This window comes from Columba livia, chromosome 26 (assembly GCF_036013475.1).
Source record: "Columba livia isolate bColLiv1 breed racing homer chromosome 26, bColLiv1.pat.W.v2, whole genome shotgun sequence".
NCBI classification, from domain to species: Eukaryota; Metazoa; Chordata; class Aves; order Columbiformes; family Columbidae; genus Columba; species Columba livia.
This window is the reverse complement of record NC_088627.1, coordinates 4,880,663-4,894,447: the sequence shown is the minus strand read 5'-3', so window position 1 is coordinate 4,894,447 and position 13,785 is coordinate 4,880,663. Positions and strand designations below refer to the sequence as shown.

The following is a 13,785-nucleotide window of genomic DNA, read 5'->3' as shown; positions in this document are numbered from 1 at the left end:
CTGCCCGCTCAGCCAGGAAGGCCAGCGCTGCCCTTCATGCCAGCACTGCTGGGCCCTTCATTATGCCCGGCCACGTCATGGCCCCTCACGTGTGGCGGGGGTCACCTTCCTTCCCACACAGGCGCGGCCGCGGCGGGAGCAGCGGCACCACCAGCAGCGCGTCCTCGTGGGAGATGGGGACGCTGTCCCTGCTGTGGGGCCTGGCGCTGGCCCCCATGGGCTGGGTGCTGCTGCTGGCCGCCACGGCCGCCCCGCGCTGGCGAGAGCTCCACGAGCGCCCCGGCTTCCCCCGCGACCTCTCCTTCAGCGATGGCCTCTGGGAGAGCTGCGTGGAGGCGCTGACACAGCCGGGCCCGGCCTGCCGCACCCTCCCGGAGGACACAGCCCGTTTCTGGCCCATGCGGGTGCTGAGAGCAGCCACCGTGGGCTCGCTGCTGCTGGGGGCCCTGGCGTACGGCCTGGCCATGCTGGGGGCACGCTGGTGGGCCCCCCCGCCACGGCACAACCTGGTGGCCGCTGCCGGGCTGCTGCTGGCGCTGGCGGGTGCCCTGTACCTGGGTGCCGCTGCCTACATGGCTCATCGGGTGCTGGAGGACCTGGCCGACCCACAGACCCCCGCCGCAGATCGCTTCCACCTGGGGACGTGTCTCTACCTGGGCTGGAGCGGCGGAGGGACGGAGGTGCTGGCTGGCGTCTGCCTGGCCACCAGCTCCTGCAGGAACAGGGGGCTCGTTGGGGAGGCAGCTGCTGCCCCTTACGAGGTGGATTATTGAGGCGCTGGGACAGACGAGGCCGCTCGCTGGGGAGCATCAGCAGCTCCTCAGGCTCCTGCTGTGGTCGCCCTGCACCCCTGGGCACCCCTCAGACCATCACCGGGTGGAAGAGGTGGGTCCGTTGCACATCTTACCTCCTCATTGGTAATTTTTCACTTATTAATAAAAACAAGCTGGTGTTGATGCTTCCTTGCGTGTTACTTGATTGTGCTTTAATCCTTAGCAGGGTTTAGCCTCTGCAGCCAAATAGTGACCCGTACCAGCCCTCTGTGAGGGGCTGGGGGGCGCAGGGGGAGGCAGGACCCCTCCTCCATTTCCAGGCTGACCACATCTCCCCCCTTGCACGCTTCATGAAGCCCCCACAGCCCTCCCTGGGATGTTTTCCCATTTCCATCGCCCTCCCTGACCTCACAGCCCCACTGAAGCCCGTCCCTGTCCCCCCACCCCATGGGTGGGTGCCATCGCCTCCCGCGCTGGGCTGGCACAGCCCATGGGGAGGGGACAGCAGGGCACAGCGGGATGCCACAACCCCTCCAGGACAGTGACACATGGGTAGGGACCACTGTCACTGCAGGGACATTGCAGGGCCAAGAAAACCCACGATACGATCAGCCCTCGTGGACACAGTTTTATTTACAGCAGAAGAGACCCTGGTGGCACCGCGCTGGAGACACGTTCCTGCAGGAAAAGGCCCTTGTTGGCAGCTGAGGCAAAACATCCTTGAACAAAGCAAGACTGTCACTGCAATGTCCCACCGCAGGGATGGGGGATGGAGCAGAAGCCAATTCTCCTGTGGCAAGTCTGCTCTGGGGGCTGAGTCCTCAAAAATATCATAACTCGTCCCGTGCACCCACCCCAGCATGAGCAGAGCACCTGCTTTGTTCCCGCAGCACTAGGATGGTTTTTGACAATGGTTTATGTCAGAGAGGTCCCAGCGGGGTGTCAGGGTTCGGCCGGCTCTTTTGGGGGGCCCTGCTCGGCCCCAAGCCCCCCATTGCTGTCCTGGCCCCCCTGCCCTGCCCAGCACTCCCGGAGCTCCTGGTACAGCTCCTGGTGCTCATCCTTCCAGCGCGTGAACTTCTCCGAGGTGAGCGCGGCGTCGCTCAGCAGCTGCTCCAGAGCCTGCAGCTCCTCCAGCTTTGCCTGCCCAGAGCAACAGCGTGTTTTGGGGTGGCTGCCCATGAGCAGGAGGGTTTGGGGGCGGTCAGGAGGATTTGAGGGGCTGTCAGGGGCCTCCCACCTTGAGCGTGCTCTGCAGGGCCCGCACCGTGTGCACCTTCTCGTTGATGTGGGGGTTCTTGTTGCGGCGGATGAAGGACTTGCGGCACTGCTCCTGCGTCAGGAACCGCTGCTGCCCCATGAGGGACACCCCGCCCTGCTTCAAGCACCGCATCAGGCACTCGAGATCCTCCCCAGCAGAGTCTGCGGGAGGAGAGAAGGCACAGTAGAGGGGTGGCAGCCCCCAAAACCTCATGGGGCTGCTCGCGCCCTGAGTGCATCCCAACATACTACATGGTTCACACTTAAATACATCCCACATTACCCTCCCAGCACAGACACATACAAAAGGGTGCCCTTAACTTTGATTGAAGGGTGCACACAGGGTGACAGATGCCACCCCCCGGTACCTACCCATGGGCGAGCAGGGCCGGGGGCTGCCCTGGGGGCTGCTGGCTGCGCTGCCCGGCTCCCCAGCTGCGAACAGCTGGGCTTTCTCTGGGGCATTTGGCGGCCTCTTCCTTGGCTGGGGGAGACAGGAGACATGAGATGAAACAAGGATCCTCCATCACCTCCCTGCGATGTCCCCTAAGGCCACTCACCGAGTCACATCCGTGCCTGGGGAACTCATCATCAGGGTCCTCAGCTTCTGTCTCGCTGTAGCAGTCTGGAGGTGTTTAAAAAACGTATAGATGAAGTTCTTAGGGATGTGGTTTAGTGCCAGAGTTAGGTTGGATTCGATGATCTTAAGGGTCTCTTCCAACCAAAATGATTCTATGATTCTATTCTGGAGGCCACAGGGGAAGACAGTGGGAGCAGGGGGAGCAGGAGTCCCTGGGCTGCCCCTCAAATCCTCCCTAGGGCTGAGTGTCACCCCAGCCCTCCTCTGCATCACCCCAGCCTTCCTCTGCATCACCCAGCCCTCCTCTTCATCACCCAGCCCCTTCTCAGGCAGCATTTCTCACATTTCCCCCAAATCACAAGTCAAGTTCCCTGTGGCTTCCTGCAGGGTCCCCGTCTCTTGCAAGGGAACTGACCCCATCTCCCACCCCGGGAAGGACCCGTTACCTTCCTCCCTGTCTGGGACGGACTGGTGGGCCAGCGTGTACTTCATTTTGGCTGTCACCAGGTGACTGACCCACCTGGGGAAAGAAAGGATGGACAGACAGACAGAGGGTCATGGCTGGCTCGGTGTGGTGGGACTGTCACCAGCTGGCATGTCACTCACATGCTCAAATCCGCCAGCGTCTCTGCGGCGAAGACGAAGGGCTTGTACCTCTGATGGGAGAGCTGGAACACGCTGCAGGAGGACAAGCAAGCGGCTGCCCCTGCTGCTGCGGTTACCCGGCCCTGAGCCCCCAAACAGCCCCCCAACCCCACCCAGCTTTTCCCTGCCCATTGGAGACGCTCCCATCCTCAGCCTTGTCCCAGTAACACCAGTAGCGCAACGCACATCTTGCTCAGAGCGTGGGCTCCTGTATTGCAAGACTGTCAGTCCTGCCAGCCCCATGGGGTCCCACCAGCCCCATGGGGACCCCATCAGCCCTGTGGGGATTCTGCCAGCATGGGGACATGCAGGTGGCACCCAACAGCACCCATCAGCACATCTGCCAGCTGGGAGGTCCATGGAGGAACAGACACCACTCACTATTTCTTCTTCTGCTCCCTCGTGCTCTCCAGGTCGTAGGTGGCCACGTTGATGAGTCCCACAGCCTTCTCATCCTGCCAGGGAGACAGTTGTGTCTGTCACCCGCCCCGGCAAAGCCCGGGGTCGAGGACACCCCGTGTCCCCACTCACGTTGGGGTGGTTGTACCAGTAGAGCGTGTGGCCCTTCAGCACGAACCAGCAGCGCTTCCACTTCTGGGCCATGAAGCCCACGTGGTCCTTCTTCTTGAGGAGCCAGCCATCGCAGTCCACCCGGCCCAGGTCCCGGCACGAGACCCGCCGGCGGCTCAGCCGGGTCGCCACTCCTGCGGCATTTTGGGGGGGAATCATAAGCAGGGAAGGGGGAGCCAGGGGAGAGCCCATGGAGCCCCGTTCACCCTAACGCAGTCCTGCTCACCTTTTGATCTGCGTCCCCTCTGGGGGCTGCCCTGGATGGGGACACAGGGACAAGTGGTTAGGGACAATGCGGGGGGGCAAGGGCAGTGCAGAACTAGCTGAGCCCCCCCCAGCAGCACCCCCAGCCTCTTAGGACCCCCAACTCACCCCATAGCAGCGAGCTTGGGGGGGAACCCACCCCACAGATGGACATTTTACCTCCCAGCTCACACAGGGCATGAAGCTCACACAGGGCAGCTCACACATGTCCCTGCTTAGTGTCCACCCAGGGACCCCCCCGAGGCTCAGAGCTCCTCTCCCCCCAGCTCTCACCTCCCCAGTGAGCTCGCTGGGCTCTGCGCCCCCAGCCCCCGCGGTGGGGGCTGACGTGGGGCTGAGCTCTGCGGTGCAGGGTCCGGCGGCAGCAAGGGCGCCTGGGGAGGATGGGGTGCCCGGGCGGGTGCTTGGGGAGGATGGGGTGTCCAGCGGGTTGCTCAGGGAGGTTGGGGTGTCCGGTGGGGTGTCTGGGGGGGCGCCCAGCGAGGTGTCACCCTCCCACGCTGCCTCCTCTTCCTCCCCACCTGCAAACAGGGAGTGGGGTTGCAGCCTCCTGTTTTGGGGGAGAAACTGCTCCGTCCCTGAACACCCCCTCAGATCCCCTCCTACCGCAGCCAAGCAGCACCGGCAGCTGCCCCACGTCCGCCCCACGCAGCCTCGGGTCCCGCTCGTCCTCTCCCTCCTCTTCCTCTGTTGCAGGGTCTGGCACAGAGTCCGGCCCCGAGTCCAAGTCGGCAGCAGCGCTGGAGGAAAAAGGGATTGCTGAGCCCAAAATCCCCTCGACCGCCGTGGAGATCCCACAATCGAGCTCCAGCCGACCCCGCACTCGCTCGGGGCACCCGCGGTTCTCCCTTGCCGAGGACGAGCGGGGCTGGAGGTGACAGCGGTGGCTCAGCACCGGCTCCACCGGCCGCCGTGCTCCCCGCCGCCGGCTCCAAACGCCTTTCCATTCCGGGAGAGGAGAAGGGTCATGTCTAAATATAGTTTCAACCCCATTAAAACGTTACCAAGTGAATGAATTACAAACACAACCACTTTTTTTTTGTTCCTTAACACTACTGGCGGCTTCCCAGGCTGCTCGCAGGCAGCGGCAGCGCTGCCGGCACCTTCCCCCCCAAAACAGTGTGGAAGGGGCCTTGGGTGCACCCAAACACCCCCGCAATGGGGGTGTTGAGGTGTCAGGGTTTGGGGCTCACCTGGAGCTCAGGGACACAGGGCTGCCCGGGCACTCGCTGCTCCTGGCACCAGGGGAATCCGCAGCATCCGAAAATGCTCCGGGGAGCTGTGGATGGAGCGTCAGGACCTGTCGCACCCCCGCCAAGGTCCCCCAGAGCTTTGGGGACCAACACCCGTCTCTGAGCATCCCTGCCTGGTTCCCAGCACAGCGCAGCACGGCACTGGGGCTGGACTGGGAGCACTGGGATCGCTCACCTGCTGCCTGGGCGAGGGGGGCGAGTCGGGCAGGTGAAGGGGGATCTTCTTCAGCACCAGCGTCACCTCACCCCCCTTCTCCAGCAGCTTCTTCTCCAGGTTGTCGCGTGTCCAGCCCACCTGCCCACACACCCTGGTGACCCGTGGGACACAGCCCCAGCCCCACGGCTGCCCCACGGCCACCCGGCCCTGTGCACCCTCCCAGCCCCATGGCTCCCGTGTCCCCAAAACCCTCCCTGGCTGCAGCTCCGATGTCCCAAACATCCTCCCTGGTCACAGACCCCACAGATGTCCCTGGCCATGGTTCCTGTGTCCTGCACATGTCCCCAGCTGCAGCTCCCATGTCCCCCAAATCCTCCTCTGTAGCAGCTCCCCTATCTCCCCAAGCCCCCAGCAACGGCTCCTGTGTCCCCCAAACCCCCAGCAACAGCTCCTCTGTTCCCCAAACCCCCAGCAACGGCTCCTGTGTCCCCCAATCCCCCAGCAATGGTTCCTGTGTCCCCCAAACCCCCAGCAACAGCTCCTGTGTTCCCCAAACCCCAGCAGTGGTTCCTGTGTTCCCCAAACCCCCAGCAACGGCTCCTGTGTCCCCCTGCCATGGCTCCTGCATTCTGCAGGTCACAGTTTCCCCATCTCCCCAAATCCACCCAGCTGCAGGCCCCATGTCCCCCCAAATCCACCCAGCTGCAGGTCCTGTGCCCCCACAAATGCTCCCAGGTACAGGTCCTGTGTCCACCCAGATTATCCCCCCTACAGCCCCTGTGTTCCCCCAACCCCCCCAGCCCTGCAGTTCCCCGTCCATGACCTCACCACCAAAACCAGCACCCCCTTTGCGCCCCCATCCCCCCCAACTCACCACAACTTGCTCGTTGACCTGCACGATCTCATCTCCGGGCAGGATGTGGCCCCCGTGGGCAGCCAGAGCCTGGGGCAGAGACAGGGGGAGCAGGGTGCCGAGGCGCTCACCCCCCCAACTAACCCGCACTCAGGAGCTCTCCCGCCTGGGGACAACTGGGGGTTTAACCATTAACCAGAGCCTGACCTTGCACGGCACCGGCCGGAGTGGCTGGTGGGTGGGGGTGCAGGGGGGCTCCCACCGTGGCACGGGCTGTGCTCACGCATGAGCTGAGCTGCACGGTCTCAGCTGCAGGCAGCCCCCAAGCTCTGGGTCAGGGGGGCAATCAGGGCCCTAAGGGGCTCTCAGGGTCTGGCTGGGCTGCAGCTGGGATGGGGGGTGTTCCCCAGGGCAGGCGCTAAAAGGGGGTGACTGGGGACAGGGTGGCACGGGGGGTGTGACACGCTGTCCCCCACTCACCTCCGAGGGGGTGGCAGACACGAAGTGCAGGCGGGAGCTAGTGGAGGTGATCTCGAGGCCCTGGGGGGACGGGGGGGAGGTGTGAGTGGGCACAGGGGGTGGCCAAGGGTCCCGGTGCAGTGGGGGATACAGGGCACTCACCAGCGGGGCAGTGGGGAGCAGCGGGGGGCTCCCCAGGGGGTCAGTGGGCAGTGTTGGGGTGTCAGGGGATGTTGGGGGGCTCCCCCACAGGCTGGGGGGCAGCGTTGGGGTGTCAGGGGACATGGGGGGGCTGTTCTGGCGGCCGGGGGGCAGCAGCAGCCCCACGCGCTGCAGCACAGCCCTGCGGTCCAGCAGTGCGGGGGGGCTGCAGCCCACGATGTTCTCGCAGATGCCCACGATGTGCTGGCACTGTGGGTGATGGGGGTTTAAGGGGGGGCCCTGGCACCACCAGACCCCCCACACTGGCCACCCCCTCCTCACCCAGCACTTACAATCTGCAGGATCCGGCTGTCCCTCTCGACCACGGGACAGTCCTGTGGGGACAAGACAGGGGGTTAAGCAGGACAGGATGGACTCAGCCCCTCTCCATCCCAACTGTGGGGGCCCCATGGGGAACCCCGCTGTAACACATCCCCTCACCCCAGTTCTCCACCTCGCTCCATCAGGCAGAGTTCTGGGGGACAGGAGAGCGGCCGGCTGGCTCCCCCCGACACCGTGCCCATCACCATGGCCTCGGGGCAGCGTGCCCCTGGGCACCCACCTCCTGCAGCGTCTCTGCCAGCTGGGCACAGAGAACGACGATGTCCCTACTGGCCGAAAAGTCATTCAGGGTGGAGAACAGGTACCTGGGGGGGCAGAGACCTCAGCCCCAGGAGCGGGGGCACCCAGCACCCATGGGTGCCCTCACTTCCCACCCAGACCTGTTGAGCCAGGAGAAGAGCCCCTTGGCAGCCCCCAGCAGGTCGACGACGTGGGCCAGGAGGGTGACGGGGGGTGGCTGGGGGGCAGCCCCCCCCGGTGACCCCCGCAGCACCAGGCTCTGGGTGCCCTGCGCCAGCTCCCGCAGCCGCTCCGTCAGTGTCCGCAGGCTGGTGCTCGCCAGCCCTGTGTCCTGGGGGGGACAGGGACACTGGGGGATGGGAGGGCAGCAGGGGGCTGTGGGGTGAGCCCTTGCCCCCACCTTCACCCAGCCCAGAGCTCCCCCAAATCCCACCTCTACCCAGTTCAGGGCATCCCCCTGTCCCCATCTTCACCCAGCCCAATGTGCCCCCACATCTCCCACCCATTCAAGGTGCCACCATGTCCACCAGCTACACCCAGTGCAGGGTGTCCCCATGTCCCCCTTTCCACCCAGCCCAGGGTGCACTCACATCCCCCCCTCCAGCCAAAGGTTCCCCCATGTCCTCCCCTTCCACCCAGTCCAGAGTTCCCCCAAATCCCACTTCTACCCAGCTCCAGGTGCCCCCATGTCCCCCTCTTTCACCCAGCCCAGGGTGCCCCCACATCCTGCCCTCCAGCCAAAGGTTCCCCCATGTCCCCCTCTCCACCCAGCCCAGCGTGTCCCCATGTCCCCCTGTCCACCCACACCAGGGTGCCAATGTGTCCTCACCTTCACCCCACCCAGGGTGCCCCCATATCCTCCTCCTCTAGCCCAAGGTGCCCCATGTCCCCCCTACCCCAGGGTGCCCCCACACCCACCCCGCAGCACCTATGGGTGCTGTGTCTCACCAGCTCTCGCAGCAGCTCCACGGCCTCCAGCAGCAGCTCCTGGTGGCCCAGCTGCCGCACGCCCAGCGCCTCCAGCGCCCCCGCCGACAGTGCCAGCAGCTGGGGCCCCCCCAGCCCCCAGGCCTCGAAGGGGTACCCCTGCACCGCCGCGTCCAGCCCTGCGCACAGCCCTGCCCTAGCGCCAGCATCCCCACTGGTGTCCCCACTGTCCCCCAGCCAGGTGACCCCAGTGCGGTGACACCCGCTGCCGTGGGTGCTCTCTCCATGCAATGAGCTTGTCCAGTCTCAACCCAACCCACGGGGCAGCCAGACCCCTCCCCACCCCACAGATCCAGGAACCGACCCCCCCCAGGGACAAGGGGCAAGGGACAGGAAAGCGCTGCCGCCCCACAGCCACCCGTGTGTCCCCAAACCAGGGACAAGCCCCCCACCCGATGGCCAGCAGTGGGGTGTTCCCGGGGGGGCAGCCAGAGGACGCGGGTCTCACCTCGGAGCCAGGCGGCCGCCCGCACAGGGCCCCAGGTGCCCACGGGCTCCATGGCGGCCGAGGCGGAACCGGCGGCGGGAGCGGCCGCTCACCTGCGCCAGGGCCGGGCCCATTGGCGCACCCGCGCGCCGCTCACCGCGGGCTCCCGGCGCCGTCCGCCCAGCACGGCCCAGTACAGCCCGGCACGGCCCGCGGGGCGAGGCCGCACGGCGCACCCCAGTGAGTCATGGGCCGGACGGTGACACACGGCTGCTGCCGAAACCCCCCGGGGACACGACATGAGTCCCCCCCGCCTCAGTTTCCCCTCAGCTGCGGGATGAGCTGTCCCCCCAATGACTGTGTGCAGCGAGTGCTGAGTCCCAACGGAACTCATGACACTGGTGCGTGTCCCCCCGGTGCACTGTGAGCAACAGGTTTGTCCCCATAGACCCTGCGAGAGCCTCTGCTCAGCCCCTTCCACACAGGGTGTCCCCATGTCCCCCCTTCCACCCAGCCCAGGGTGCCCACACATCCCCCCCTCCAGCCAAAGGTTCCCCCATGTCCTCCCCTTCCACCCAGTCCAGAGTTCCCCCAAATCCCACTTCTACCCAGCTCCAGGTGCCCCCATGTCCCCCCTTCCACGCAGCCCAGGGTGCCCCCACATCCTGCCCTCCAGCCAAAGGTTCCCCCATGTCCCCCTCTCCACCCAGCCCAGCGTGTCCCCATGTCCCCCCTGTGCACCCACACCAGGGTGCCAATGTGTCCCCACCTTCACCCCACCCAGGGTGCCCCCATACCCTCCTCCTCTAGCCCAAGGTGCCCCCATGTCCCCCCCACACTTTGGGGGGGTCGCACCCCCCCAGCACGATTCCCACCCCCTCCTTTGCAGGTGGGGAAACTGAGGCAGGGGCAGCCCACATACAGGTCTGCAGAGGGGGTGCCCCCGCCAAGCCCAGCTCTCCCACTCCCCAAACGTGCCCTGGGCTGGCCCTGGCCCCCCCGCCAGCTCCTCACCACCCGTCCCCCCCCGCCCCGGCGTGTGCGCTCGGGGGAGCAGCGGGCGCTGATCGGGGCTGACAGCCGCTCGCCGGGTACGTGCCGCCCTCTCCGAGGGGCCGCGGGGACGGCAGGCGGGTGACGGGCACAGACACCCCTTGCGGTGACTGGGGCGGGGGTCCCAGGGTTAGGGGGGGGGCTCAGCCCTGCTGCTGCAGCTGCCCCCCAGGGCTTGATCCTGCCGCTCCCCGCCACACCATGATCATCCGCCCCAAACGCTTGACGCCGGGGTATTTCCGTCTGCTCCAGGTAAGGGGGGAGCGGGGTTGGGGGGATTCCCTGGGGACCCCCAGGACCTGTCTGTGCTGCCCCCCAGCCCTGCTGGCCGTGGCGTTTGCACCCAGCTCCAGGCTGGCAGCGAGGGTGCTGCGGTGGAGCCCCGGAAGTGCTGCATGGGGCACCCCAAAAGCACCCTTGTACACCCTGGGGGGGTCACAAAGCTGCCCCCATCACCCTTCCACCCACGCTGGGGATGTTCAGGGCACGGCCTCAGCTCCCCGGTCCCTGTCCCGGGGGGGCTGGGGTCTCAGCGCTCCCCTCTTGTCTCTCCCCGCAGATGCAGCTGGCGGCGGGGCAGGGGGCCGAGCCGGGGGGGCGGCTGCTGACCCCCCTGGCGCTGCTGCTGGCGGCCGCCGGGCTCTGCCTCTCCATCTACAGCGCCCGCAGGATGGCCGGCCCCGCCAAGGCCCCCCCGCAGCCCTGATGAAGTGGCTGGAGGGCTGTGGGGACGGTCCCCAAGGGTCGCCGGGGTCCCCCCTCCACCCACTGCCACCCCTGAGCGGAGCTGCCAGACGCGGATCCTTTCCAGCTCATCTGCGCCACATCCAGCCCTTCCCCTCCCTCCATGGCAGGGGAGCACGATGCCCCTGGGGCTGGGGGACACACGCCCTGTCCCCCCCAAATTTTGGAAACCAGTTCAATGACCGGGAGCTGCCGGCTGAGCTCCTGACCCCGGTACCGCGAGACACCAAGATCCAGCCACAGGACCGCAATGGACAGACAGATGGATGGTGGAGCCGGGTGCTGCGTCCATCTCCCCAATAAGCAGAAGGGTCTGGGGGGCCCCTTGCACCCCACTGGCGGCCACGCACCCCCCAAACCTGCAGTGACCACAGCCAGCCCAGCCCCATGGAAAGGAGGTCAGCACCAAGCGCCGTTAGGTAACATGGGGAGGGGGGGCGACGGGGACACGAGGCCGGTGACGTGTCCCCTGGGCACGTGCACCCCCGGGGATGGGGTCTGCAACCCTCCCGGCCCCCTCGCACCCACCCAACCCGACAGAGCTGCCTTTAGTGAGACACTAACAGATTTAGTCAGCTCCGTCTCCCCAGGCCGGGGGGATGGACACAAATCCAGGCAGGCTGTATGGAAATAAACCCTTTCCTGCCAAGCACAGCCGTGTTGTCGTGCTGCCTTTCTGCTGCTCCAGCCCCGCGCCCCGTCCCCGGGGCTTTGCTGCCATCACCGCGACCACTCTGCAGGAATCCGCAGCAGCGGGTGGTGCCATCGTCACACAAGTCCGGCAGGGTCACCGTGGGACCACAGCAGCATCGCGCTGGTGGATGCGAGGAGAGGAGGCTGATCACACCACACACGCAGCCCCAGCCCTCTACGAACGTGAAATCGCTCACCAGCATTGAGTTTTAGGGGACAGGAGCCTAAAAGTGTCCCTGCCTGGGGGGACACCAGCGCTCCCTTCTCAAGGCCCAAAGGGACAGAGTCAGCACCCCAATGAGCTGCTCGCTACAGACCCAAGTGCTTGATCAAGTGTCCCTTCAAGCACATATTCCCCCCAAAAAGCAGCCCCGTATCTGCAACCAGTAGCCTGGGAACCCCCTGCCAGGAGAGGAAAGCAGAGCGAGCTTTATCCGCCTGCCCGGGCAGGAGCAGGGGGACACGGCTGCTCCTCCGGGCTGGTAATACTTCCCTTTGCGGGATCGGGATGGACGCAACACCGCGACGTCACCCTCCAGCCAGGGCCACACTCAGAGAGCTCCCAACACCGCCAGCCTGGTGGTTGACATATTTTAATGGGTGACTCACCAGGGTGAACCCCTGGCCCACAGAGAGAAGCCTAAAACGGCTCTAAAAGCAGAGACGGGCATACAGTCACGGCGGCGCTTGGGGAAGCAGCGGCTTGTCCCTTCCCCGAAAAGAAGGACACGTAGTGAGGGCAGTCAGGGCCTCGCTGGCTCCTTCTCCTCATTAGCGCTCCAGTGACGAGGGCTGCCAGGAGGAGCATGTTTGCTCGCTGGGGCATGTTCTTCTCACAAAGCTGAGGACAAAGATGCTTTCACGGAGCCGCCCGGGCCCTCAGTCCGCGCTCAGCTGGAGGCCTCCATGGCCACGACTTCATCGAGTGGCTGCGTCTGCACCTCCACCTTCTTGGGGGGGATGTAGGAGCCCATCCCGGCGGCGCGTTCTGCCTCCTCCTGCGTGTACGGGGCCTCCCGCAGCTGCTTCAGCCTGCGGGGAGGGCAGAGAGGAGGGATGAAGCTTCCACCCCAGCTCCCCAGAACAACATCGGCCCATGACTGACACCACCACCCGCTTGCTGGGGGCTGGGGGCCGCAGCCTGCTCCAGGGACCCCCACTCAGCACCCCCTTACCTCTTCTTGTGCACCTTGGACCTGAAATGCTCCTTCATGCTGGTCAGGTCCACAAAGTAGCGCCTGGGGGGGAACAGAAGCAGGGGGTCAGGGGGTTCTGACACAGGAGCAGGGCTGGGGAGAGCCCCACCGAGGGGCCAGGGCCCCGCAAGCCCCCAGGGCCAGTCCCCCACGGGCCATGGTCCCCCCTGAGACCAGAACGAGCTCCCCCAAGGGCCAGGGTTCCTCCCAGGACCACGGTAAGATTGCCCGCAGGGTCAGAGCCGCCCTCGCCAGGGACCCCCAGGGACAAGAACAACCCCCGCCCAGGGCCAGGGACCCCCAACACCTGGGCACCCCCCTCCCCAGGGGCCAGGGACTCCCAGCAGCAAGGTAAGCCCCCCAAGGGTTACAGCCCTTTCTCCCCAGGCGCCCCGTGTCCAGGACCCTCCGGAGCCCCCCACCCCTGCTCTGGGGACCCCCCCGGCCCACGCACGCGCAGTGCAGGCAGTAGAACTGGGCGCAGCCCGGCAGGTCGGGGTCGGGCTCCTGCCGCAGCAGCCGGGCGGCGTTCTCGGGCTTCAGGTCCCCGTGGATCTCGTCCAGATCGCGGCGGCGCCGCTTCGTCTTCAACTGCCGGGCCAGCGAGTGCGCCCGGTGGGCGCCGGTGCGGCGGCCATTGCGCGGCGACATGGCGGGACCGCGCGGGGCCCGCACTACGCAGCGCGCAGGCGCGGGTGGCTGCACGCCCCGCCCACAAAGCGGCAGACTCCGCCCACGAAGAGGCAGACTGTGTAACACTTTTTTGCCGGCCACGCCCACTAAGGGCAAAACCACGCCCACAGAGCGTCAGACCACGCCCCCAGGCTCAGCAGTGCGCAGACCCGCGCCTCCGGGGTCCCGCCAGTCGCCCCGGGGACAGCGACGCCCCCAAGGGACCCCCAGCACCAGTCCCCAGGCTGTCCCCGTAGTGGGCACAGGGCCTGGCTTCGGGGCAGGGGTGACCGGTTCCCGTGTTGCCCCGGTCAGTGCTGTGATGAGCTGGGAAGGGCTTTGTGCACCGTGTCACAGCACTGATCTTGTTTCCTCTCCCCTGGGTAATAAATTATAGATGGGGAGCCACGTCGTGG

At 66.0% G+C, this 13,785-nt stretch overlaps 3 protein-coding genes and 1 long non-coding RNA gene across 5 annotated transcripts; 2 read left to right on the top strand and 2 right to left on the bottom strand.

The window, feature by feature from the left end:
• The first annotated feature begins 173 nt into the window (after positions 1 to 173).
• On the top strand, positions 174 to 773 carry LOC135576401 (claudin-7-like). The gene has a single exon (XM_065041244.1). It carries the CDS (start codon positions 174 to 176, stop codon positions 771 to 773), a length of 600 nt encoding a protein of 199 aa, XP_064897316.1.
• Positions 774 to 1,386: 613 nt separating this feature from the next.
• CNKSR1 (connector enhancer of kinase suppressor of Ras 1) lies at positions 1,387 to 9,203 on the bottom strand. Of its 2 annotated transcripts, XM_065041526.1 has the most exons (21): positions 9,033 to 9,201; positions 8,546 to 8,703; positions 7,738 to 7,928; positions 7,578 to 7,662; positions 7,309 to 7,350; positions 6,977 to 7,225; positions 6,836 to 6,895; positions 6,377 to 6,445; positions 5,521 to 5,640; positions 5,286 to 5,371; positions 4,699 to 4,832; positions 4,366 to 4,613; positions 4,055 to 4,085; positions 3,790 to 3,962; positions 3,640 to 3,713; positions 3,220 to 3,291; positions 3,060 to 3,133; positions 2,594 to 2,658; positions 2,406 to 2,517; positions 2,014 to 2,195; positions 1,387 to 1,916 (listed from the first exon to the last, which is right to left on the bottom strand). In XM_065041526.1, exons 1-21 carry the CDS (start codon positions 9,082 to 9,084, stop codon positions 1,716 to 1,718), a joined length of 2,478 nt encoding a protein of 825 aa, XP_064897598.1. In that variant the 5' UTR covers positions 9,085 to 9,201; the 3' UTR covers positions 1,387 to 1,715. The 2 variants fall into 2 exon arrangements, with proteins under 2 accessions (XP_064897598.1, XP_064897597.1); XM_065041525.1 differs by having other exon boundaries at positions 6,836 to 7,225; positions 9,033 to 9,203.
• Positions 9,204 to 9,724: 521 nt separating this feature from the next.
• LOC135576421 (uncharacterized) lies at positions 9,725 to 11,462 on the top strand. The gene is made up of 2 exons (XR_010468142.1): positions 9,725 to 10,316; positions 10,624 to 11,462. It is a non-coding gene; the product is annotated as an uncharacterized LOC135576421 (long non-coding RNA).
• A 616-nt stretch (positions 11,463 to 12,078) lies between these two features.
• Positions 12,079 to 13,409, bottom strand: ZNF593 (zinc finger protein 593). Its single transcript, XM_065041522.1, has 3 exons — positions 13,152 to 13,409; positions 12,677 to 12,739; positions 12,079 to 12,533 (listed from the first exon to the last, which is right to left on the bottom strand). Exons 1-3 carry the CDS (start codon positions 13,346 to 13,348, stop codon positions 12,392 to 12,394), a joined length of 402 nt encoding a protein of 133 aa, XP_064897594.1. The 5' UTR covers positions 13,349 to 13,409; the 3' UTR covers positions 12,079 to 12,391.
• Positions 13,410 to 13,785: the final 376 nt, after the last annotated feature.

What these genes read in the sequence shown, in the direction of transcription:
- CNKSR1 (XM_065041525.1), bottom strand. Translation starts at nt 9,084, where the DNA reads ATGGAGCCCGTGGGCACCTGGGGCCCTGTGCGGGCGGCCGCCTGGCTC. An exon ending in CCCCCTCGCCCAGGCAGCAG is followed by an intron (nt 5,372 to 5,520) that starts GTGAGCGATCCC and finishes CTCCATCCACAG; the next exon opens with CTCCCCGGAGCATTTTCGGA. An exon ending in ACGCTGGCGGATTTGAGCAT is followed by an intron (nt 3,134 to 3,219) that starts GTGAGTGACATG and finishes TTCTTTCCCCAG; the next exon opens with GTGGGTCAGTCACCTGGTGA.
- LOC135576401 (XM_065041244.1), top strand. Translation starts at nt 174, where the DNA reads ATGGGGACGCTGTCCCTGCTGTGGGGCCTGGCGCTGGCCCCCATGGGC.
- ZNF593 (XM_065041522.1), bottom strand. Translation starts at nt 13,348, where the DNA reads ATGTCGCCGCGCAATGGCCGCCGCACCGGCGCCCACCGGGCGCACTCG. An exon ending in TTCTACTGCCTGCACTGCGC is followed by an intron (nt 12,740 to 13,151) that starts GTGCGTGGGCCG and finishes GTTCCCCCCCAG; the next exon opens with GCGCTACTTTGTGGACCTGA. An exon ending in TCCAAGGTGCACAAGAAGAG is followed by an intron (nt 12,534 to 12,676) that starts GTAAGGGGGTGC and finishes CCCTCCCCGCAG; the next exon opens with GCTGAAGCAGCTGCGGGAGG.